General features: G+C 43.3%; 1 protein-coding gene across 1 annotated transcript in view; it reads right to left on the bottom strand.

Annotated features, from left to right (window-relative positions):
• LOC124037443 (lactase-like protein) overlaps window positions 1-20,860 on the bottom strand; it is a 34,246-nt gene extending 13,386 nt beyond the window's left edge. The window contains exons 1-11 of the mRNA XM_046352142.1: window positions 20,667-20,860; window positions 18,003-18,160; window positions 16,931-17,091; window positions 16,142-16,229; window positions 15,838-15,947; window positions 13,285-13,413; window positions 9,189-9,284; window positions 8,031-8,085; window positions 7,747-7,908; window positions 5,653-5,833; window positions 1,971-2,070 (exon numbers count right to left, since the gene is read on the bottom strand). Coding sequence (XP_046208098.1) covers window positions 1,971-2,070; window positions 5,653-5,833; window positions 7,747-7,908; window positions 8,031-8,085; window positions 9,189-9,284; window positions 13,285-13,413; window positions 15,838-15,947; window positions 16,142-16,229; window positions 16,931-17,091; window positions 18,003-18,129 — 1,209 coding nt within the window. The 5' untranslated portion in view covers window positions 18,130-18,160; window positions 20,667-20,860. The remainder of the gene's footprint in view (window positions 1-1,970; window positions 2,071-5,652; window positions 5,834-7,746; window positions 7,909-8,030; window positions 8,086-9,188; window positions 9,285-13,284; window positions 13,414-15,837; window positions 15,948-16,141; window positions 16,230-16,930; window positions 17,092-18,002; window positions 18,161-20,666) is intronic.
• Between the last annotated feature and the right edge of the window lie 5,380 nt (window positions 20,861-26,240).

Genomic DNA, 26,240 nt, shown 5'->3' with positions numbered 1-26,240 from the left:
AGACAGAAGCCAGCATGACGGTCAGTTTAGACTCCTGTCATCCTCAGTCTGAACTGGGGTTGAATATTTACCCATTTATTTTTACAAATGTTCCATCCCGAGAATAAAAAAACAATTTCTCCCTAGGTAACCCGGTGTTTCCCGCCAAAAAACGGAAGTGTCATTGAAAAGCATTGTTAAGCATAAAAATAGACATATCTGGATTTGATGGTTGGGGTCTGCTATAGTCTACCGCCATCTGAATGGTTATGGGTCTGAGTTAATAACTGTTATAGTCTACCACCATCTGAATGGTTATGGGTCTGAGTTAATAACTGTTATAGTCTACCACCATCTGAATGGTTATGGGTCTGAATTACTAACTGTTATAGTCTACCACCATCTGAATGGTTATGGGTCTGAGTTAATAACTGCTATAGTCTACCACCATCTGGATGGTTATGGGTCTGAATGGTTATGGGTCTGAATTAATAACTGCTATAGTCTACCACCATCTGAATGGTTATGGGTCTGAATTAATAACTGCTATAGTCTACCACCATCTGAATGGTTATGGGTCTGAATTAATAACTGCTATAGTCTACCACCATCTGAATGGTTATGGGTCTGAATGGTTATGTCTAATGGGTCTGAATTAATAACTGTTATAGTCTACCACCATCTGAATGGTCTGAATTAATAACTGCTATAGTCTACCACCATCTGAATGGTTATGGGTCTGAATTAATAACTGCTATAGTCTACCACCATCTGAATGGTTATGGGTCTGAATGGTTATGGGTCTGAATGGTTATGGGTCTGAATTAATAACTGCTATAGTCTACCACCATCTGAATGGTTATGGGTCTGAATTAATAACTGCTATAGTCTACCACCATCTGAATGGTTATGGGTCTGAATGGTTATGGGTCTGAATTAATAACTGCTATAGTCTACCACCATCTGAATGGTTATGGGTCTGAATTAATAACTGCTATAGTCTACCACCATCTGAATGGTTATGGGTCTGAATTAATAACTGCTACCATCTGAATGGTTATGGGTCTGAATGGTTATGGGTCTGAATTAATAACTGCTATAGTCTACCACCATCTGAATGGTTATGGGTCTGAATTAATAACTGCTATAGTCTACCACCATCTGAATGGTTATGGGTCTGAATTAATAACTGCTATAGTCTACCACCATCTGAATGGTTATGGGTCTGAATTAATAACTGCTATAGTCTACCACCATCTGAATGGTTATGGGTCTGAATTAATAACTGCTATAGTCTACCACCATCTGAATGGTTATGGGTCTGAATGGTTATGGGTCTGAATTAATAACTGCTATAGTCTACCACCATCTGAATGGTTATGGGTCTGACTGGTTATGGGTCTGAATTAATAACTGCTATAGTCTACCACCATCTGAATGGTTATGGGTCTGAATTAATAACTGCTATAGTCTACCACCATCTGAATGGTTATGGGTCTGAGTTAATAGCTGCTATAGTCTTCTTTCATACTACCAATGAGTTCTATTGGCTGCTTGTATTTTACATTCAGCAAAAAAAGAGCTTGCGACCTTTTTCGAATAGTCTATTGGTATAAGAAATTGTTCCAAAAAAAAATATTTCTGCGATATTTTATTTCAGTTCACAAAACATGGGACCAACACTTTACGTTTATATTTTTGTTCAGTGTATAATACCAAATACACTGTACATGTAACTTATTCCTGCCCACTACATTACTATTCTACTGCTACTAAAATGAGTACTACTACTGTTATTATTATTACTTCTATTACAACAAGTAAATTGAGTTTTACTGCACGATCAGTTGTTTTACCGCTGATGTGGAGGTGAAGTTAGGAGATTTGAAGACCTGTTGCCAAGAGAGACCCTTTTGCTACAGTATCAAACCTTAGTTTTGAAACGAGTAAAACAATACACTTTAACGATGGCTAACACGCAAGTTCTTTACCTTGACGAAGTTGAGCAGGCGTCTGAACCCCCAGGGGACAGAGTAGAGCCACTCTGATCCAGGATCAGGCCAGCGGGGGTCCACCAGTTCAGCTAGGTCTCTGTTCAAGACAATAATAATAATAATAATAACAATAATAACAATAATAATAATAACAATGATAACAATAACAATGATAATAATAACAATGATAATAATAACAATGATAATAATAACAATTGTAATAATACTATTAGTGGTAATATTAATAATTTTAATAATGATAATAATATTAATGATAATAATAATATCAATAATAATGATAGTGATAATATAAATAATTTAAATAATAAAAATATTAAAGATAATAATAATAATGGTAATATTATTATGAATAATAATTATAATAATAATAATGGTAATAGTATTATGAATAATAATTATTATAATAATAATGGTAATAGTATTATGAATAATAATTATTATAATATTAATAATGGTAATGTTAATAATAATTGTAATAATGATAATAATATCAATGATAATAATAATGGTAGTAATATTAATAATTATAATAAGATGAATAATTATAGTAGTAATAGTAATGGTAATATTAATATTAATATCCCTCACGACGCCAGGACAGCGGAATCAATCACCACCTTCCGGAGACACCTGAAACCCCACCTCTTTAAGGAATACCTAGGATAGGATAAAGTAATCCTTCTCACCCCCCCCCCCTTAAAATATGTAGATGCACTATTGTAAAGTGGCTGTTCCACTGGATGTCATAAGGTGAATGCACCAATTTGTAAGTCGCTCTGGATAAGAGCGTCTGCTAAATGACTTAAATGTAAATGTATAATAATAATAATGGTATTAATAATAATAGTAATAATAATAATGATATTAATGATAATAATAATGATAATAGTGATAATAATACTATTATTGATAATAATAATAATGGTAATAATAATAATGATGATAATGATATTAATAATGATACTAGTGATAATAATACTATTATTGATAATAATAATAATGGTAATAATAATAATGATGATAATGATATTAATAATGATACTAGTGATAATAATACTATTATTGATAATAATAATGGTAATATTAATAATAGTAATAATAATAATAATGATGATAATAATAATGAAAATAATAATAATAATATATACTGTCAAGTACAGTTTCCAATTGGCTCATTCATCCCCCCTCCTCTCCCCTGTAACTATTCCCCAGGTCATTGCTGTAAATGAGAATGTGTTCTCAGTCAACTCAACTGGTAAAATAAGGGTAAAAAACCCAGTTACTTCAAAAAGTACTCGCACCCCTTGACTTTTTCCACATTTTGTTGTGTTACATTTTAAATTCAGGCTGTATTACATTGACATGTTGTGTCACTGGTCTAAACACAATACCCCATAATGACATCACAATACCCCATAATGACACCACAATACCCCATAATGACATCACAATACCCCATAATGACATCACAATACCCCATAATGACATCACAATACCCCATAATGACACCACAATACCCCATAATGACATCACAATACCCCATAATGACATCACAATACCCCATAATGACCCCATAATGACATCACAATACCCCATAATGTCAAAGTGGAATTATGTTTTTAGACATTTTTAGACAATTTTTCAGTTTTTGATTTGTTAAAAAAGTTTGAAATATCCAATAAATGTCGTTCCACTTCATGATTGTGTCCCACTTGTTGTTGATTCTTCACAAAAAATACAGTTTTATATCTTTATGTTTGAAGCCTGAAATGTGGCAAAAGGTCGCAAAGTTCAAGGGGGGCGAAAACTTTCGCAAGGCACTGTAACTGTAAGGTCCCTCAGTCGAGAAGTGAATTTCAAACAGGATCAACCACAGAGACCAGGGAGGTTTTCCAATGCCTCGCAAAGAACGGCACCTACTGGTAGATTTATATTGTGCGAGTTACAGTTTTGATTTAAATCGGATAGGAAATCTATGGTAAGACTTGAAAATGGTTGTCTAGTAATGATCAACAACCAATTTGACAGAGCTTGATGAATTTGGAAAATAATAATGGGCATATCCTGCACATTCCAGGTGTACAAAGATCTTAGAGACCTCAGAAAGACTCACAGCTGTAATCGCTGCCAAAGATGATTCTACAAAAGTATTGACTCAGGGGTGGGAATACTTTGTGTAAATGATATATTTCTGTATTTCATTTTCAATAAATTTGGAAAAAAAGTCTGAAAACATGATATCATAATGGGGTATTGTGATGTCACAATGGGGTATTGTGATGTCATAATGGGGTATTGTGTGTGTAGATGGGTGAGAGAGAAAAAAGAAGAAGATTTAATCCATTTTGAATTCGGACTGTAACACAACAAAATGTGGAATAAGTCAAGGGATCAGAATCCTTTCCGGATGTAAAGACGGAGATAATATGTGATCTATACAAGTAGGAGATAATATGTGATCTATACAAGTAGGAGATAATATGTGATCTATACAAGTAGGAGATAATATGTGATCTATACAAGTTGGAGATAATATGTGATCTATACACGTTGGAGATAATATGTGCCATCAGGTTTAAATTGACTGTCATTTCAATTAGTTTAACCTTGCTTAAATAAAACAGTGCATTTTTAATTGTGAGCGAGCATTGCGCCTTTTAACTTTTCAATTATAATTTAAGTTCAACATTAATTCAGTTGCCGTTTGTAAGTAGCCTGAGCACAAGTCTGTTTGTGCCACTCGTGCTAATTTCGAGGTACAAGTCAAAGGTACAAGTCCGTTTGTCTTCGACAACAGCTCGTAGTTTTTATTTTTAACCTTTATTAAACTAGGAACAAATTATTATTTACAATGACGGCCCACCTCCGGCCAAACCAGGGACTGCAGTGACTCCTCTTGCACAGAGATGCAGTGCCTTAGACCACTGTGCCACTTGGGAGCCCCTAATAAAACCTACAATAGACCTACAAATGGTCACATGCTGCAAGATAAGAAAGTGCAAATAGTGGACTATCTCATTAATATGTACACATGCAGCATCTGAGATGCACGTTAATGTAGAAAGGACAAGTGTAGTAAATGGCTCTGTATTACTCTCTGCTAACCGACCGCTCTGTATCAGACTCTCTGCTAACCGACCGCTCTGTATCAGACTCTCTGCTAACCGACCGCTCTGTATCAGTCTCTCTGCTAACCGACCGCTCTGTATTAGTCTCTCTGCTAACCGACCGCTCTGTATTACTCTTGCTAACCGACCGCTCTGTATCAATCAGACTCTCTGCTAACGACCGCTCTGTATCAATCAGACTCTCTGCTAACTGACCGCTCTGTATCAGACTCTCTGCTAACCGACCGCTCTGTATCAATCAGACTCTCTGCTAACCGACCGCTCTGTATCAGTCTCTCTGCTAACCGACCGCTCTGTATCAGTCTCTCTGCTAACCGACCGCTCTTCTACCTGTTAGTGTAGCTGATGCCACTCGCTCTCTACTAAAGTAGCCTACAATTAAAACCAGATAGTTTTTGGTCTTGTGCTCAAGTAGACTTTGCGTCTTTTACTTGAGTCATTTTCCATTTATAACTTCACTTTTACTCAAGTATGACAATACAGTACTTTCCCCACTTCTGTCCAGTATGTTAACGTGCCCTGTCGTCTACCTGTCAGTGAAGTAGCTGCTGCTGCCGCCGTGTCCCGACTGGTAGTTCTTCTGGGTAATGTAGCGCGTGGTGAAGTGACTGATACCCAGGAAGTCACAGGTACCCTTAATGTAGCTCTTCTCCTGGGAAGAGAAGGTGGGGAGGCGGGACGTACCCAGACCCTGCTGGGCGCTCTTACGACCTAGAGAGAGACACAGAGAGAGACACAGAGACAGAGAGAGAGAGAGAGAGAGAGACACAGAGACAGAGAGAGACACCGAGACAGAGACACAGAGACAGAGAGAGAGAGAGAGAGAGACAAAGAGACAGAGAGAGACAAAGAGACAGAGAGAGAGAGATAGAGACAGATAGAGAGACCAGTTTTATTTTAAAATGTTTTGTTGAACCTTTATTTAACTAGGCACGTTTATTTAACTGGTCTCTGTTAGACCTTAGTCCTAACCTTGGGTTGGGGAGGTGGGATGTACCCAGGCCCTGCTGGGCGGAGACAGAGAGGGAGGCCCAGGGTCACTCAGGACCTCTACCGTCTGGGGTCTAACTCAGTACCCTCTAGGGTCTAACTCAGTACCCTCTAGGGTCTAACTCAGTACCTCTACCGTCTGGGGTCTAACTCAGTACCTCTACCCTCTAGGGTCTAACTCAGTACCCTCTAGGGTCTAACTCAGTACCTCTACCCTCTAGGGTCTAACTCAGTACCCTCTACCCTCTAGGGTCTAACTCAGTACCCTCTACCCTCTAGGGTCTAACTCAGTACCCTCTACCCTCTAAGGTCTAACTCAATACCCTCTAGGGTCTAACTCAGTACCCGGATCCCACCGCTTCCACCAAATGTAATGGAGTTACATTACATTCTTAACAAGTACGCCTAGACTAGGTTTATACTTAACAAGTACGCCTAGACTAGGTTTATACTTAACAAGTATGCCTAGACTAGGTTTACCCGTGCTTTTACACCTGCATTGTTTGCTGTTTGGGGTTTTAGGCTGGGTTTCTGTACAGCACTTTGAGATATCAGCTGATGTACGAAGGGCTATATAAATAAATTTGATTTGATTTGATTTGTTTATACTTAACAAGTACGCCTAGACTAGGTTTATACTTAACAAGTATGCCTAGACTAGGTTTATACTTAACAAGTATGCCTAGACTAGGTTTATACTTAACAAGTACGCCTAGACTAGGTTTATACTTAACAAGTATGCCTAGACCAGGTTTATACTTAACAAGTATGCCTAGACTAGGTTCCCTCAAGTAATCTTTTTTTTCACACAGTATTTTTGTTGTTGTTGTCTTGCGATGATTCTGTCTGTGAACGTCAGCCATAATTATAGTTATTAATTATTATTATTATACTATTCATAATGATAGTTAATTATTATTATTATTATATTATTCATAATTATAGTTAATTATTATTATATTATTCATAATGATAGTTAATTATTATTATTATTATATTATTCATAATTATAGTTAATTATTATTATATTATTCATAATGATAGTTAATTATTATTATTATTATATTATTCATAATTATAGTTAATTATTATTATATTATTCATAATTATAGTTAATTATCATTATTATATTATTCATAATGATAGTTAATTATTATTATATTCATAATTATTTAATTATTATTATATTATTCAAATTATTAATTATTATTATATTATTCATCATGATAGTTAATTATTATTATTATTATATTATTCATAATTATAGTTAATTATTATTATATTATTCATAATTATAGTTAATTATCATTATTATATTATTCATAATTATAGTTAATTATCATTATTATATTATTCATAATTATAGTTAATTATCATTATTATATTATTCATAATTATAGTTAATTATCATTATTATATTATTCATAATTATAGTTAATTATCATTATTATATTATTCATAATGATAGTTAATTATTATTATATTATTCATAATGATAGTTAATTATTATTATATTATTCATAATGATAGTTAATTATTATTATTATATTATTCATAATTATAGTTAATTATCATTATTATACTATTCATAATGATAGTTAATTTGTCAGGTCATGTATCTGATGTAAACTCACCAATAAAGTCCTTCATGACTTGTGGATAGTCCCCGTGGAAGATGGGAGTGGCGAACCAGCCAATGTAGAATTGGACGTATCGCTCTGCTGCCTCGATGTCCTTCTGGTTACTGATGTCTACCGGTTCGCCCCAATCTCCAGACAGAGAGATGCCCACCAGGCCTGCAGGAGATGGAATCAATTGACCAATCAATGTCTTTATCGGCCCACTTAGGGAAATGTGTAGTGCAGTCAGGATTTAATTTTTAAAAAATGTAATAAGAAAGGCTGTGATGCTGATCTACCTTTCTGTTTTTCTCTCCACTTGGTGTCATAGGTGTGCCAGACTTTAGCATGGGCCTGACAAGACAAGGAGAGAGGCAACTGGTATCATTGATAACCTTTCAATTCATCGTCAATCCTTCGATTAGTTTAATCAGATGTGTAGTGGTAGAGCAACGACGGTGTGGGTCCACAGGACAAGGATTAATAAATATTGATCTACTTCAATGAAACGTCCACAGTGGAGGTGATTGATCATGATAAAGTAGTAGAATACACACAGAGTTAGCCTGGTCTCAGATCTGTTGCTGGTCTCAGATCTGTTGTTGCTGTATAGTCAGCTTCTATGGCCCCTGTAGCCTGGTCTCAGATCTGTTGTTGCTGTATAGTCAGCTTCTATGGCCCCTGTAGCCTGGTCCCAGATCTGTTGTTGCTGTATAGTCAGCTTCTATGGCCCCTGTAGCCTGGTCTCAGATCTGTTGTTGCTGTATAGTCAGCTTCTATGGCCCCTGTAGCCTGGTCCCAGATCTGTTGTTGCTGTATAGTCAGCTTCTATGGGCCCTGTAGCCTGGTCTCAGATCTGTTGTTGCTGTATAGTCAGCTTCTATGGGCCCTGTAGCCTGGTCTCAGATCTGTTGTTGCTGTATAGTCAGCTTCTATGGGCCCTGTAGCCTGGTCTCAGATCTGTTGTTGCTGTATAGTCAGCTTCTATGGGCCCTGTAGCCTGGTCTCAGATCTGTTGTTGCTGTATAGTCAGCTTCTATGGCCCCTGTAGCCTGGTCTCAGATCTGTTGTTGCTGTATAGTCAGCTTCTATGGCCCCTGTAGCCTGGTCTCAGATCTGTTGTTGCTGTATAGTCAGCTTCTATTGCCCCTGTAGCCTGGTCTCAGATCTGTTGTTGCTGTATAGTCAGCTTCTATTGCCCCTGTAGCCTGGTCTCAGATCTGTTGTTGCTGTATAGTCAGCTTCTATGGCCCCTGTAGCCTGGTCTCAGATCTGTTGTTGCTGTATAGTCAGCTTCTATGGCCCCTGTAGCCTGGTCTCAGATCTGTTGTTGCTGTATAGTCAGCTTCTATGGCCCCTGTAGCCTGGTCCCAGATCTGTTGTTGCTGTATAGTCAGCTTCTATGGGCCCTGTAGCACAAACCGATCTGGGACCAGGCAAAAATAGTGACCTCTCACCTTGATCATGTGATGCGCGGCCCGGTAGGCCCCTGTTCCTCTCAGCTTCAGTCCAGGAGCGTGCTCACCTGTCTCATAGCCCTCCACTGCCACCGACTGCAAACACACACTCCAGTTAGACATTTACCCTGCCCCCCATAGACAATTACCCTGCCCCCCTATAGTCATTTACCCTGTCCCCCCATAGACATTTACCCTGCCCCCCTATAGACATTTACCCTGCCCCCCCCATAGACATTTACCCTGCCCCCCCCATAGACATTTACTCTGCCCCCCCCTATAGACATTTACCCTGCCCCCTATAGACATTTACCCTGCCCCCCATAGACATTTACCCTGCCCCCCTATAGACATTTACCCTGCCCCCCCATAGACATTTACCCTGCCCCCCTATAGACATTTACCCTGCCCCCCCCTATAGACATTTACCCTGCCCCCTATAGACATTTACCCTGCTCCCCCCCCTATATAGACATTTACCCCCCCCCCCCCATAGACATTTACCCTGCCCCCCCCCCCTATAGACATTTACCCTGCCCCCCTATAGACATTTACCCTGCCCCCCTATAGTCATTAACCCCCCCCCATAGACATTTACCCTGCCCCCCCCATAGACATTTACCCTGCCCCCCCATAGACATTTACCCTGCCCCCCTATAGTCATTTACCCTGCCCCCCTATAGACATTTACCCTGCCCCCCCTATAGACATTTACCCTGCCCCCCATAGACATTTACCCTGCCCCTCCCCCATAGACATTTACCCTGCCCCCCCCCATAGACATTTACCCTGCCCCCTATAGACATTTACCCTGCCTCCCCCTATAGACATTTACCCTGCCCCCCCCCCCCCCTATAGACATTTACCCTGCCCCCCCCCTATAGACATTTACCCTGCCCCCCCTATAGACATTTACCCTGCCCCCTATAGACATTTACCCTGCCCCCCCATAGACATTTACCCCCCTCTATAGACATTTACCCTGCCCCCCTATAGTCATTAACCCTTCCCCCTATAGACATTTACCCTGCCTCCCCCTATAGACATTTACCCTGCCCCCTATAGTCATTTACCCTGTCCCCCACTATAGACATTTACCCTGCCCCCCCCCATAGTCATTTACCCTGCCCCCCCCCCATAGTACATTTACCCTGTCCCCCCCATAGACATTTACCCTGCCCCCCCCCCCTATAGTCATTTACCCTGTCCCCCCCCTATAGACATTTACCCTGCCCCCCTATAGTCATTTACCCTGCCCCTCCCTATAGACATTTACCCTGCCCCCCCCATAGACATTTACCCTGCCCCCCTATAGACATTTACCCTGCCCCCCCCTCTATAGACATTTACCCTGCCCCCCCTCTATAGACATTTACCCTGCCCCCTATAGACATTTACCCTGCTCCCCTCCGATAGTCATTTACCCTGCCCCCCTATAGTCATTTACCCCCCCCATTTACCCTGCCCCCCTATAGACATTTACCCTGCCCCCTATAGACATTTACCCTGCCCCCTATAGACATTTACCCTGCCCCCCCCTCTATAGACATTTACCCTGCCCCCCTATAGACATTTACCCTTCCCCCCTATAGACATTTACCCTGCCCCCCCCCACTATAGACATTTACCCTGCCCCCCTATAGACATTTACCCTCCCCCCATAGACATTTACCCTGCCCCCCCATATAGTCATTTACCCTGCCCCCCTATAGACATTTACCCTGCCCCCCCCCTATAGACATTTACCCTGCCCCCCCTATAGACATTTACCCTGCCCCCCTATAGACATTTACCCTGCCCCCCTATAGACATTTACCCTGCCCCCCCTATAGACATTTACCCTGCCCCCCCTATAGTCATTTACCCTGCCCCCTCTATAGACATTTACCCTGCCCCCCTATAGACATTTACCCTGCCCCCCATAGACATTTACCCTGCCCCCCCCCCTATAGACATTTACCCTGCCCCCCCCCCATAGACATGTACCCTGCCCCCTATAGACATTTACCCTGCCCCCCCCCCTATAGACATTTACCCTGCCCCCCCCTATGGACATTTACCCTTCCCCCTATAGACATTTACCCTGCCCCCCCCGATAGACATTTACCCTGCCCCCCTATAGACATTTACCCTGCCCCCCCCTATAGACATTTACCCTGCCCCCTATAGACATTTACCCTGCCCCCTATAGACATTTACCCTGCCCCCCTATAGACATTTACCCTGTCCCCCCCATAGACATGTACCCTGCCCCCTATAGACATTTACCCTGCCCCCCCCCCTATAGACATTTATAGTCATTTACCTCCCCCTATAGACATTTACCCTTCCCCCTATAGACATTTACCCTGCCCCCCCCCTATAGACATTTACCCTGCCCCCCCTATAGACATTTACCCTGCCCCCCCCCTATGGACATTTACCCTGCCCCCCTTATAGACATTTACCCTGCCCCCCCCTATAGACATTTACCCTGCCCCCCCCTATAGACATTTACCCTGCCCCCCTATAGTAATTTACCCCCTATAGACATTTACCCTGCCCCCCTCTATAGACATTTACGTTGCCCCCCCTATAGACATTTACCCTGTCCCCCCTATAGACATTTGCCCAGCCCCCCTATAGACATTTACCCTGCCCCCCTATAGACATTTACCCTGCCCCCCTATAGACATTTGCCCCCCCTATAGACATGTACCCTGCCCCCCCCCCCCCATAGACATTTACCCTGCCCCCCCCTATAGTCATTTACCCAGCCCCCTATAGACATTTACCCTGCCCCCTGTAGACATTTACCCTGCCCCCCTATAGACATTTACCCTGCCCCCTATAGACATTTACCCTGCCCCCCTATAGACATGTGCCCTGCCCCCCCCCCATATAGACATTTACCCTGCCCCCCTATAGTCATTTACCCAGCCCCCCCCTATAGACATTTACCCTGCCCCCCTCTCCCCCTATAGTCATTTACCCTGCCCCCCATAGACATTTACCCTGCCCCCTATAGACATTTACCCTGCCCCCCTATAGACATTTACCCTGCCCCCCTATAGACATTTACCCTGCCCCCCCCTATAGACATTTACCCTGCCCCCCTATAGACATTTACCCCCCCCTGCTGCCCCCCTATAGACATTTACCCCCCCCCCTATAGACATTTACCCCCCCCTATAGACATTTACCCTGCCCCCCCTATAGACATTTACCCTGCCCCCCTATAGACATTTACCCTGCCCCCCTATAGACATTTACCCTGCCCCCCCCTATAGACATTTACCCTGCCCCCCTATAGACATTTACCCTGCCCCCCCTCCCCCCTATAGACATTTACCCTGCCCCCCCCTATAGACATTTACCCTGCCCCCCCCCCTATAGACATTTACCCTGCCCCCTATAGACATTTACCCTGCCCCCCTATAGACATTTACCCTGCCCCCCTATGGACATTTACCCTGCCCCCCTATAGACATTTACCCTGCCCCCCTATAGACATTTACCCTGCCCCCCTATAGACATTTACCCTGCCCCCCTATAGACATTTACCCTGCCCCCTATAGACATTTACCCCCCCTATGCCCCCCCCCCTATAGACATTTACCCTGCCCCCCCCCTATAGACATTTACCCTGCCCCCCCCCTATAGACATTTACCCTGCCCCCTATAGACATTTACCCTGCCCCCCCCCTATAGACATTTACCCTGCCCCCCCCCTATAGACATTTACCCCACCCCCTATAGACATTTACCCTGCCCCCCCCTATAGACATTTACCCTGCCCCCCCCCCTATAGACATTTACCCTGCCCCCCACCCCTATAGACATTTACCCCGCCCCCTATAGACATTTACCCCGCCCCCTATAGACATTTACCCTGCCCCCCTATAGACATTTACCCCGCCCCCCCCTATAGACATTTACCCTGCCCCCCACCTATAGACATTTACCATTTAAATGGCTCATGCTAATAACTGTTCCATCAAATTACAATGTATTTAGTGTATTTAGTGTATTTTACAAGGTCTCAACACACTTCACAGAAAGAAAAAAAGAATCGGTTTGGTTTGAAAAGTGAAGACTTGGTTAAGACTGAATGTACCCATGGGTTGTTCAAGGTGATCCAGTACTTCACTCTGTTTCCGAATCTCTCAAAACACAGGTTGGCAAACTCATTGAAGTAGTTGACCATGCTGATGTTCTGCCATCCTCCGTACTTCTCCTGGAGGACCTACAGGAGCACAAAGAGGAGGAGATGAACCAGCCAAGGGAAATAGTACTGTAGAATCTCTTCTAGGGCTTTATCATAGAGTGGCTAATTTAATAGGATCTCTGTGGGCTTTATCATAGAATGAGTGGCTAATTTAATATGATCTCTGTGGGCTTTATCATAGAATGTGTGGCTAATTTAATAGGATCTCTGTGGGCTTTATCATAGAGTGGCTAATTTAATATGATCTCTGTGGGCTTTATCATAGAGTGGCTAATTTAATAGGATCTCTGTGGGCTTTATCATAGAGTGGCTAATTTAATAGGATCTCCGTGGGCTTTATCATAGAGTGGCTAATTTAATAGGATCTCTGTGGGCTTTATCATAGAATGTGTGGCTAATTTAATAGGATCTCTGTGGGCTTTATCATAGAGTGGCTAATTTAATAGGATCTCCGTGGGCTTTATCATAGAGTGGCTAATTTAATAGGATCTCTGTGGGCTTTATCATAGAATGTGTGGCTAATTTAATAGGATCTCTGTGGGCTTTATCATAGAATGTGTGGCTAATTTAATAGGATCTCTGTGGGCTTTATCGTAGAATGTGTGGCTAATTCAATAGGATCTCTGTGGGCTTTATCATAGAATGTGTGGCTAATTTAATAGGATCTCTGTGGGCTTTATCATAGAATGTGTGGCTAATTTAATAGGATCTCTGTGGGCTTTATCGTAGAATGTGTGGCTAATTTAATAGGATCTCTGTGGGCTTTATCACAGAGTGGCTAATTTAATAGGATCTCCGTGGGCTTTATTACATTTTACATTTAAGTCATTTAGCAGATGCTCTTATCCATAGAGTGGCTAATTTAATAGGATCTCCGTGGGCTTTATCATAGAGTGGCTAATTTAATAGGATCTCTGTGGGCTTTATCATAGAGTGGCTAATTTAATAGGATCTCTGTGGACTTTATCATAGTGGCTAATTTAATAGGATCACCGTGGGCTTTATCATAGAGTGGCTAATTTAATAGGATCTCCGTGGGCTTTATCATAGTGGCTAATTTAATAGGATCTCTGTGGGCTTTATCATAGAGTGGCTAATTTAATAGGATCTCCGTGGGCTTTATCATAGAGTGGCTAATTTAATAGGATCTCTGTGGGCTTTATCATAGAGTGGCTAATTTAATAGGATCTCCGTGGGCTTTATCATAAAGTGGCTAATTTAATAGGATCTCTGTGGGCTTTATTACATTTTACATTTAAGTCATTTAGCAGACGCTCTTATCCATAGAGTGGCTAATTTAATAGGATCTCTGTGGGCTTTATCATAGAGTGGCTAATTTAATAGGATCTCCGTGGGCTTTATCATAGAGTGGCTAATTTAATAGGATCTCTGTGGGCTTTATCATAGAATGAGTGGCTAATTTAATAGGATCTCCGTGGGCTTTATCATAGAGTGGCTAATTTAATAGGATCTCCGTGGGCTTTATCATAGTGGCTAATTTAATAGGATATCCGTGGGCTTTATCATAGTGGCTAATTTAATAGGATCTCCGTGGGCTTTATCATAGAGTGGCTAATTTAATAGGATCTCCGTGGGCTTTATAGTAAATACGTTTAACGTCTTAAAATGTATGACCTTTTTTAATGTGGCATAAACACAACCAGTCGCGATGTTTTCATCTGATTGTTAAACCAATCACTTGAAAAGGATCCTGTAAGCCTGACTACCCGCGCACGTTCTTCCGTTCCGAAATAATTCCTGCAATTCACCCGCCATTTGATTCATGTCAAAGACATCTGTTACAAAACAAACACAAAAGTGATTATCTGTTCATTAGACCTACACGGTGTGGCGTAAATTGATTCGTCCTCTGCTGCGCTCGCACGTCTCGTTCTCCGCCACTCATCTGACGCCGCCCTTCGCATAATGTCACGGTTCTCGTTTGAACCACACGGTCAGTTTGGAGTGTATTCACTCATTTCTCATGCGACTGTCATGCGGTAGGCGGTAATGATACATATTAGTGGAATAGCCTACGGTTTCCTTGGCATCTTTGTGTTCGTTAATGTTTACCCCCCCCCCCCGCTGGTCTTGCCGAATGTTCCCAGGACAACGTCGTACCTTTAGCATGACGGTGACCACAGGACGACACACATAGATCTATGTCGTGTGTCTGTGTAACAGTATAACTTCAGACCGTCCCCTCGCCCATACCCGGGCGCGAACCAGGGACCCTCTGCACACATCAACAACAGTCACCCCACGAAGCATCGTTACCCATCGCTCCACAAAAGCCGCGGCCCTTGCAGAGCAAAGGGGAACTACAACTTCAAGGTTTCAGAGCGAGTGACGTCACCGATTGAAACGCTGTTTAGCGCGCACCACCGCTAACTAAGCTAGCCGTTTCACATCCGGTACATCTGTTCTATTAATAAGACCCACCTGAGGTAGATCCCAGTGGTACAGAGTAGCGATGGGAGTGATCTTGTTCTCCAACAGGTTGTCAATCAACTCATCGTAGTACTTTATGCCTTTCTCATTCACATGGTCAGCTGTGAAAGAAATCCCAGAACCCATCAGCGTGGACCAAAACGTTACACAATACAACTTCACGGTAAAACTGTAAAACTGGGAGCAATCGACACGTGTGTGGTTGTTTTTTAAAAATATATATTTTTTTGTACCCTGCACCTACAAATGTACTGGATGTGCGTACCATACTTGTAATCACACGTGGGTAACTCACATTTGATCCCAGTAGGCATGATACGAGGCCAGGAGATGGAGAAGCGATAGTGGTCCAGCTTCAGCTCTTTCATTAGGGAGATGTCCTCCTGGGGTAACAACAGAGATGTTATTAGCTCTGGTCTCATTAGGGAGATGTCCTCCTGGGGTAACAACAGAGATGTTATAGCTCTGGTCTCATTAGGGAGATGTCCTCCTGGGGTAACAACAGAGATGTTATAGCTCTGGTCTCATTAGGGAGATGTTCTGGGGTAACAACAGAGATGTTATAGCTCTGGTCTCATTAGGGAGATGTTCTGGGGTAACAACAGAGATGTTATAGCTCTGGTCTCATTAGGGAGATGTCCTCCTGGGGTAACAACAGAGATGTTATAGCTCTGATCTCATTAGGGAGATGTCCTCCTGGGGTAACAACAGAGCTGTGGGGTATAGCTCATGGTCAACAGAGATGTTATGATTAGGGAGATGTCCTCCTGGGGTCCTCCTGGGGTAACAACAGAGATGTTATAGCTCTGGTCTCATGAGGGAGATGTCCTCCTGGGGTAACAACAGAAATGTTATAGCTCTGGTCTCATTCACCCCCCCAGGCTTCTCTTACCTCCAAGGTAGTGTACAAGTAAAGGGTTTAGGTAGCGGGTTACATTTGCGGGAAACGAGTTAAATGAAATGTTTTAAGGTGAATTTCTAGGATTTTTACAATGGTCTGTTACCAGAGTTACGTTCAGTCGCTGATTTGAAGTTGTGTTGTGGTACTTGTGAGGTGCTGTTTTTCTTCAGTAAAGGAAGTCACCTTGATTTTGTAGTATCCCTGGCAGGAAGTGTCTCCGGTGTCGTTCTGCAGTATCTTTCCCTTCCTGTGAGAGAACACGTCCCAGATACTCAGTCCTTTACCGTCTTGGTCCCAGGCTCCTTCTGTTTGATAGGCTGAACTGCCGGCACCCCACGAAAATCCTGCACACGGATGGAGAACGATCACGATCGGTCAATCGGTCAGTCATTCTGTCTGTCATTCAGTCAGTCTGTCTGTCATTCAGTCAGTCTGTCTGTTAGTCAATCAGTCTGTCAGTCAATCAGTCTTTCTGTCAGTCAGTCTGTCAATCAGTCTGTCAGTCAATCAGTCAGTCAGTCTGTCAGTCAGTCAGGCAGTCAGTCAGTCAGTCAGTCTGTCAGTCAATCAGTCAGGCAGTCTGTCAGTCAGTCAGTCTGTCAGTCAGTCAGTCGATCTGTCAGTCAGTCAATCAGTCAGTCAGTCAGTCTTTCAATCAGTCAGTCAGTCAGTCAGTCAGTCAGTCTGTCAGTCAGTCAGTCAGTCAGTCTTTCAGTCAGTCAGTCTTTCAATCAGTCAGTCAGTCAGTCTGTCAATCAGTCAGTCTGTCAGTCTGTCAGTCAGGCAGTCTGTCAGTCTGTCAGTCAGTCAGTCGATCTGTCAGTCAATCAGTCAGTCAGTCAGTCTTTCAGTCAGTCAGTCAGTCTGTCAATCAGTCAGTCAGTCTGTCAGTCAGTCAGTCAGTCAGTCAGTCAGTCGATCTGTCAGTCAATCGATCAGTCAGTCAGTCAGTCAGTCAGTCAATCAGTCAGTCAGTCAGTCGATCAATCAGTCAGTCGATCGGGGTTGGATGTGTGTGTTCAGGGTTGGATGTGTGTGTTCAGGGTTGGATGTGTGTGTTTAGGGTTGGATGTGTGTGTTCAGGGTTGGATGTGTGTGTTCAGGGTTGGATGTGTGTTCAGGGTTGGATGTGTGTGTTTAGGGTTGGATGTGTGTGTTCAGGGTTGGATGTGTGTGTTCAGGGTTGGATGTGTGCGTTCAGGGTTTGATGTGTGGGTACAGGGTTTAGTGTGTTCTGCAGGGTTTGAGTCCGTACCAGCTGGAAAAGTCCCATAATAGAAGGAGCCGCGGTCGTTCTTTGTCCAGTCGAAGTCCTCAGCCGCAGACAGACACAGCACCAGCACCAGCACATGGCACGTCCTGACCGCACAGCAGGGAAGCATGGTAGTCCTCCTATCTCTGGTGACCCAGGCACTGCTGAAACAGAGGGCTCTGATACATTCAGCAGCTCTCCGTGTCTCTGTCTCCGTCTCTGTGTGTCTCTGTGTCTCTGTCTCCGTCTCTGTGTGTCTCTGTGTCTCTGTCTCTGTGTCTCTGTCTCCGTCTCTGTGTGTCTCTGTGTCTCTGTCTCTGTGTCTCTGTCTCCGTCTCTGTGTGTCTCTGTCTCTGTGTGTCTCTGTCTCCGTCTCTGTGTGTCTCTGTCTCTGTGTCTCTGTCTCCGTCTCTGTGTGTCTCTGTGTCTCTGTCTCCCTGTCTCTCTCTCTCTCTCTCTCTCGTTTGTCTCTCTCTCTCTCTCTCTCTCTCGTTAAGTATAAACCTAGTCTAGGCATACTTGTTAAGTATGAACCTAGTCTAGGCATACTTGTTAAGTATAAACCTAGTCTAGGCATACTTGTTAAGTATAAACCTAGTCTAGGCATACTTGTTAAGTATAAACCTGGTCTAGGCGTACTTGTTAAGTATAAACCTAGTCTAGGCATACTTGTTAAGTATAAACCTAGTCTAGGCATACTTGTTAAGTATAAACCTAATTTGTCTAATGGTATAATATGTCTAATGGTATATTATGTCTAAGGGTATAATATGTCTACGGGTATATTATGTCTATATATTATGTCTACGGGTATATTATGTCTAATGGTATATTATGTCTAATGGTATATTATGTCTAATGGTATAATATGTCTAATGGTATAATATGTCTAATGGTATATTATGTCTAAGGGTATAATATGTCTAATGGTATAATATGTCTAATGGTATAATATGTCTAATGGTATAATATGTCTAATGGTATATTATGTCTAATGGTATATTTTGTCTAATGGTATAATATGTCTAATGGTATAATATGTCTAATGGTATAATATGTCTAATGGTATAATATGTCTAATGGTATAATATGTCTAATGGTATAATATGTCTAATGGTATAATATGTCTAATGGTATATTTTGTCTAATGGTATAATATGTCTAATGGTATAATATGTCTAAGGGTTTAATATGTCTAAGGGTTTAATATGTCTATGTGTATGTCATTTCTACGGATATGAGCAACATTTGCACCAAGAGAACAGCAGAAAAAAAATCAATATACTCAAGATGTTATTTCACTGCCTTATCAATACCTTTGTGTTGTCCAGCAGCAATTCAAAACCAGGCTTGAAGCTGTATCTCACAAGAGATCCATTCTATGACACAAAACTCTGTTGGAGCAGGGAGAGGGAGAGGGAGGGAGGGAGGGGGAGAGAGGGGGAGAGAGAGAGAGGGGGAGAGAGAGGGGGAGAGGGAGGGGGAGAGAGCGAGGGAGGGGGAGAGAGAGGGGGGGGAGAGAGGGAGGGAGGGAGGAGGGAGGGAGAGAGAGGGGGAGGGAGAGAGAGAGAGGGGGGAGAGAGAGAGAGGGGGAGAGGGAGGGGGAGAGAGAGAGGGAGGGAGGGAGGGAGAGAGAGAGAGGGGGGAGAGAGAGGGGGAGAGAGAGAGAGGGGGAGAGAGAGAGAGGGAGGGAGAGAGAGAGAGGGGGAGGGGGAGAGAGAGAAAGAGAGAGAGAGGGAGGGGAAGAGAGAGAGGGAGGGGGAGAGAGAGAAAGAGAGGGAGGGAGAGAGAGAGAGAGAGAGAGGGAGGGGGAGAGAGGGAGGGAGAGAGAGAGAGGGAGGGGGAGAGAGAGAAAGAGAGAGAGAGGGAGGGGAAGAGAGAGAGGGAGGGGGAGAGAGAGAAAGAGAGGGAGGGGGAGAGAGAGAGGGAGAGGGAGGGAGGGAGAGAGAGGGAGGGAAGGAGAGGTAGAGAGAGGGAGGGGGAGGGAGGGAGGGAGAGAGAGAGAGGGAGGGAGAGAGAGAGAGAGAGGGAGGGAGGGAGGGAGAGCGAGAGAGGGAGAGGGAGATGACACTGCCATTGACAGTCTGCAGACACTGCTCTCACAGTGGTGTTACCTGGCTGAGTTATTAATCAAATCAAATGTATTTATATAGCCCTTCGTACATCAGCTGATATCTCAAAGTGCTGTACAGAAACTGTATTACAGCACTGCAGCAAACACTACAGGCTGCCGAGTGGCCCTAGTGGTCTAAGACACTGAGTCTCAGTGCTAGAGGCGTCACTACAGACACCCTGGTTCGAATTCAGGCTGTATCACAACCGGCCTGTGATTGGGAGTCCCATAGGGCGGCGCACAATTGGCCCATCGTCGTCCGGGTTTGGCCGGGGGAGGACGTCATTGTAAATAATAACTGACTTGCCTAGTTAAATAAAGGTTAAAATAAATATACATTTAAAAAACATGCAGAATGCCGTTCTCCATGCACAGACATTTGCCTCTTTGTGTGAAATACACACACACACACACACACACACACACACACACACACACACACACACACACACACACACACACACACACACACACACACACACACACACACACACACACACACACACACACACACACACACACACACACACACACACACACACACACACACATACCTGTCAAAGGTTCAGCATGAGTCCTGCCTGGAAAACGGCATGAAATGGGATAGAGGGAGATTGATTGAAGTCCTTGTTACCTGTTCACATCAAGACAACACCTGCGTGTGTAACCCCCCTCAGTGCTGTTAGCCACCAAACCAAACAGGCTAGAAGCATCCAGCCCACTGGACTCTATAGAGCGGTCTGGTCCAAAATACCCCACTGGTCCAAAATACCCCCACTATTGAAACTCAATGGTGTGTGAGCACATTCTGCTTCGGCACACAGATCCTTTACAAACTAGGGTTTACTCTATAATCAAAGCTAATGTAGGAGAGGCTGATGCTATTCTGTTTACAGTATGGGACTGGGACAATGGCAATGTGGCAATAGACATGAGGGATAGCAGAGCATGGGATAGTTAAACGATACATTACAGTAGTGAAATGATTCTCACCTTAATTTACAGTAGTGAAATGATTCTCTCCTTAAATTACAGTAGTGAAATGATTCTCTCCTTAAATTACAGTAGTGAAATGATTCTCTCCTTAAATTACAGTAGTGAAATGATTCTCTCCTTAATTTACAGTAGTGAAATGATTCTCTCCTTAATTTACAGTAGTGAAATGATACCTTCAAGTTACAGTAGTGACAGTTTGGTGTGGTTCTACAGTACAGTTTGGTGTGGTTCTACAGCACAGTTTGGTGTGGTTGGCGTGGTTCTACAGTACAGTTTAGTGTGGTTGGCGTGGTTCTACAGTACAGTTTGGTGTGGTTCTACAGTACAGAACCTGTGCAGGCTGAAAACAGCAGGCCTTGTCTGGTAGCAGGCTGAAAACAGCAGGCCTTGTTGTCAGAAAGCAGGCTGAAAACAGCAGGCCTTGTTGTCTGGTAGCAGGCTGAAAACAGCAAGCCCCGTTGTCTGGTAGCAGGCTGAAAACAGCAAGCCCCGTTGTCTGGTAGCAGGCTGAAAACAGCAGGCCCCGTTGTCTGGTAGCAGGCTGAAAACAGCAGGTCTCGTCTGGTAGCAGGCTGAAAACAGCAGGCCCCGTTGTCTGGTAGCAGGCTGAAAACAGCAAGCCCCGTTGTCTGGTAGCAGGCTGAAAACAGCAGGCCCCGTTGTCTGGTAGCAGGCTGAAAACAGCAGGCCTTGTTGTCTGGTAACAGGCTGAAAACAGCAGGCCTCGTTGTCCGGGAGCAGGCTGAAAACAGCAAGCCTTGTTGTCTGGTAGCAGGCTGAAAACAGCAGGCCTTGTTGTCCGGTAGCAGACTGAAAACAGCAGGCCTTGTTGTCTGGTAACAGGCTGAAAACAGCAGGCCTTGTTGTCTGGTAACAGGCTGAAAACAGCAGGCCTTGTTGTCTGGTAACAGGCTGAAAACAGAAGACCTTGTTGTCTGGTAACAGGCTGAAAACAGCAGGCCTTGTTGTCTGGTAACAGGCTGAAAACAGAAGACCTTGTTGTCTGGTAGCAGGCTGAAAACAGCAGGCCTTGTTGTCCGGTAGCAGACTGAAAACAGCAGGCCTTGTTGTCTGGTAACAGGCTGAAAACAGCAGATCTTGTTGTCCGGTAGCAGGCTGAAAACAGCAGGCCTTGTTGTCTGGTAACAGGCTGAAAACAGAAGACCTTGTTGTCTGGTAACAGGCTGAAAACAGCAGGCCTCGTTGTCTAGTAACAGGCTGAAAACAGCAGGCCTTGTTGTCTGGTAGCAGGCTGAAAACAGCAGGCCTCGTTGTCCGGGAGCAGGCTGAAAACAGCAGGCCTTGTTGTCTGGTAACAGGCTGAAAACAGCAGGTCTCGTCTGGTAGCAGGCTGAAAACAGCAGGCCCCGTTGTCTGGTAGCAGGCTGAAAACAGCAAGCCTTGTTGTCTGGTAACAGGCTGAAAACAGAAGACCTTGTTGTCTGGTAACAGGCTGAAAACAGCAAGCCTTGTTGTCTGGTAACAGGCTGAAAACAGCAGGCCTTGTTGTCTGGTAGCAGGCTGAAAACAGCAGGCCTTGTTGTCCGGTAGCAGGCTGAAAACAGCAAGCCCCGTTGTCTGGTAGCAGGCTGAAAACAGCAGGCCTTGTTGTCCGGTAGCAGGCTGAAAACAGCAGGCCTTGTTGTCTGGTAGCAGGCTGAAAACAGCAGGCCTTGTTGTCCGGTAGCAGGCTGAAAACAGCAGGCCTTGTTGTCTGGTAACAGGCTGAAAACAGCAGGCCTCGTTGTCCGGGAGCAGGCTGAAAACAGCAGGCCTTGTTGTCCGGTAGCAGGCTGAAAACAGCAGGCCTCGTTGTGATCCACTGTGCATTGTTACCCTTTTCAGAAAATGTTGAATGTTTGGTTGGATGTGTGGGTGGAGGTGGACAGGGGGAACGTTTTGGCACTGCGTTATCAGTAGGGATGGAGTGGGTGGAGGTGGACAGGGGGAACGTTTTGGCACTGCGTTATCAGTAGGGATGGAGTGGGTGGAGGTGGACAGGGGGAACGTTTTGGCACTGCGGTATCAGTAGGGATGGAGTGGGTGGAGGTGGACAGGGGGAACGTTTTGGCATTGCGTTATCAGTAGGGATGGAGTGGGTGGAGGTGGACAGGGGGAACGTTTTGGCACTGCGTTATCAGTAGGGATGGAGTGGGTGGAGGTGGACAGGGGGAACGTTTTGGCACTGCGTTATCAGTAGGGATGGAGTGGGTGGAGGTGGACAGGGGGAACGTTTTGGCACTGCGTTATCAGTAGGGATGGAGTGGCCTAATCTATGGATAAGTGTAATTCAATTAAAACAGGAATGTACAGTATTATGTGACATGATTTGTGTGGTGTGTAACCTTGATTTACCTCAGAGTGAGATGCCTTATACCATATAAAGTTTAGAAAACTCCAAAAGTATTGGGCCAGTGACCCATTTTTGTTATTGTTGTTATGGCTCTGTACTCCAGCACTTTCATTATGACAATTCTGTTGCAAAACGTTTCTTAGACCGGAAGCAGACGGGAACGGAACGGGGAGGAGTTTACCTGAAGTTGTCCAATAGAAGCTCTCGATTTAGATGACTGTTTGACTAATGATTACACAGCAGGTTCGCTGAAAAAAAAACGTGTGCTGTTTTTTTACAATTTTATTTGATTAGCGACTGTCAAGAATGCAGAGATTATTTATTTTGTTGCAATATGTGATCGATAGGCTAAGAGAGCTTCATACGCTGTTTATTGATTGTGGGGGTTTGAATAGTGCGAGAATACAGCGTAGGGTACAAAATCAATTATATTTCTTATTTCTTAATAGCCTACTTTGGGTGTAACGGTACAATTTTCAATTACAGAAGTTCTTCTTCTGCTATTTATTCTGTTAGCAATTATATTTACGTGTTAATGGTATCCGCTGATTACAGTTATTCTATCTAATATTTTAACTAAATGTAATCTATTAGCTATTCAAATCTAAGCGGTATCACATCCGGCCGTGATTGGGAGTCCCATAGGACGGCGCACAATTGGCTCAGCGTCGTCCGTCATTGTAAATAAGAATTTGTTCTAAACTGACTTGCCTGGTTAAATAATGGTTAAATAAAATAAATGATTAAAATATTTATCAGTCCGGACTGATGGAAGGGCTTGTCCTGTACTTTGTAAAGACCCAGAGTACATTGACTGAATGTCCTTTCTATACATAGCAACATAAAGGACTCGGACTAAAACACAGGTGATGTGAACTGGCAGAAGAGTTGAGTCCTCATTCAAAGGCAAGGCCAGTGTGAACACAAAGAGAACGGAGTTATTTTGTTTCACCGCAGGGTTCACTTTAAAGAGGACAGGAAATCAGTGAAAACACCCTAAAGAATTTAGAGATAAAACACTAGTTTACAAAATTAAAAGTATAAACTTGAACTGATTATGCAAAATGTGTTTATAAGTAGAAAATCGGTAAGAGATCTACCATCTTGCCATTGTTCTTTATTTTGTGCTCATGAATTGTAACCCTCATAACATACTGCACAGTCTGCATGTTATCGTTGATACAGTAATGTATTGATCTCCACTGTACTGTCTGTCTCCTTATATCCAATATGTCCCAGTCGTACACATGGTTTCATGCTCTGTTATTAAATAGAGAGATCGTGATTCCTCTGGCTCGGGACCTGGGTTCAAATCCCTTTTGAAAACCCCAATATTTATTTGAGCGTTTGCTTGACTCTGCACGCAGCGTCAGGTTGCTGTCGTTCTGTTCTGTTGGTTCCGTTTGCAACAGACGAGCTCAAATCAAGCACAACGAAGTTATTTGAAGCAAGTAGTTGAACCCAAGTCTGCTCTGGTTCTGGACTACATTCAAGGGGGTATTTAGAAATACCGACGGTATAATTTGCAATCGTTGCGGGGAACCGGGGGGACTGCATGCTAAGCCACTGCTCCAGCTGTTTCATTTGGTTTGCTAAACTTGCTCGCTAAGTGTCTAGATGTCAACATTAAGCTTCGTGGGTTTAGCAGAGACATTAAATCCCCTCCTGGATCAAGAGCCCCGTTGCCTAGATACACTGAACAACAATATAAAAACGCAACAGGTCAAGTAAAGTGTTGGTTCCATGTTTCATGAGCTGAAATAAAAGATCCCAGAATTGGTTCATATGCACAAAAAGCTTCTTTCTCTAAAACGTTGTGCACAAATGTGTTTAAATCTGTTAGTGAGTTTAAACACCTTGTGCTAAAATAATCCATCCACCTGACATGTGTGGCCTATCAAGAAGCCGATTAAACAGCGCGATCATTACATAGGTGCACCTTGTGTTGGGGACAATAAAAGGCCACTCTAAAATGTGCAGATGTCACACAACACAATGCCACAGATGTTTCAAGTTTTGAGAGAGTTGGCATGCTGACTGCAGGAATGTCCACCGGAGCTGTTGACTGAGAATTTAATGTTAATTTCTCCACCATGAGCCGCGTCGTTTTAGAGAATTTGAATGCACAGAAATACCGCAACGAGATCCCATTTTCTTTGAAGGTATCTGTGATCAACAGATGCATATCTGTATTCCCAGTCGTGTGAAATCCATAGATTAGGACCTAATGAATTTATTTCAATTGACAGATTTTTCTTAATATGAACTTTGAACTTGTTGCGTTTTTTAATATTTTGGTTCAGTATAGTTTTAAACAACAAAAATAGTACCCCTTGTGTTCACATTCTGTAATACCATATTCCCCGGTATGTTACCGAGACGGTATGTTCTGAATACCACCCTACTAGATCCATGCCTCAACATCCATAGAGACACACACACACACATCAACAGTAGAACAGTGAGCTACAAGCATTGAACACTACAATTACCGCTGGACCAGTGAGAGATACTGAACGAGAACCGGGTATGGAACAACAACTCTATGGTTTTACAGCCTGGTCCCAGACAGGGAAGCGAACCTGGGTCGCTGAGCCTGAAAGAACAACCCCTCCATGTGTCGTGCCAATAGGGTTAACCCACTTGGCGGGAATTGTAACGTGGCTCATATTAGCAAGGATCGCTACAATATTATGTATAACATGATAACAGTGGCTATACAGCACCACCAGACCTTATTAATTAGCGTGAGGGAGAACACAGTTCATTCCTGTTCATG

The sequence above is a fragment of the Oncorhynchus gorbuscha genome, linkage group LG06, assembly GCF_021184085.1.
Source record: "Oncorhynchus gorbuscha isolate QuinsamMale2020 ecotype Even-year linkage group LG06, OgorEven_v1.0, whole genome shotgun sequence".
Lineage (NCBI taxonomy): Eukaryota > Metazoa > Chordata > Actinopteri > Salmoniformes > Salmonidae > Oncorhynchus > Oncorhynchus gorbuscha.
Note: the sequence above shows the minus strand (reverse complement) of the source record. Positions and strands in the feature narration are given on the sequence as shown.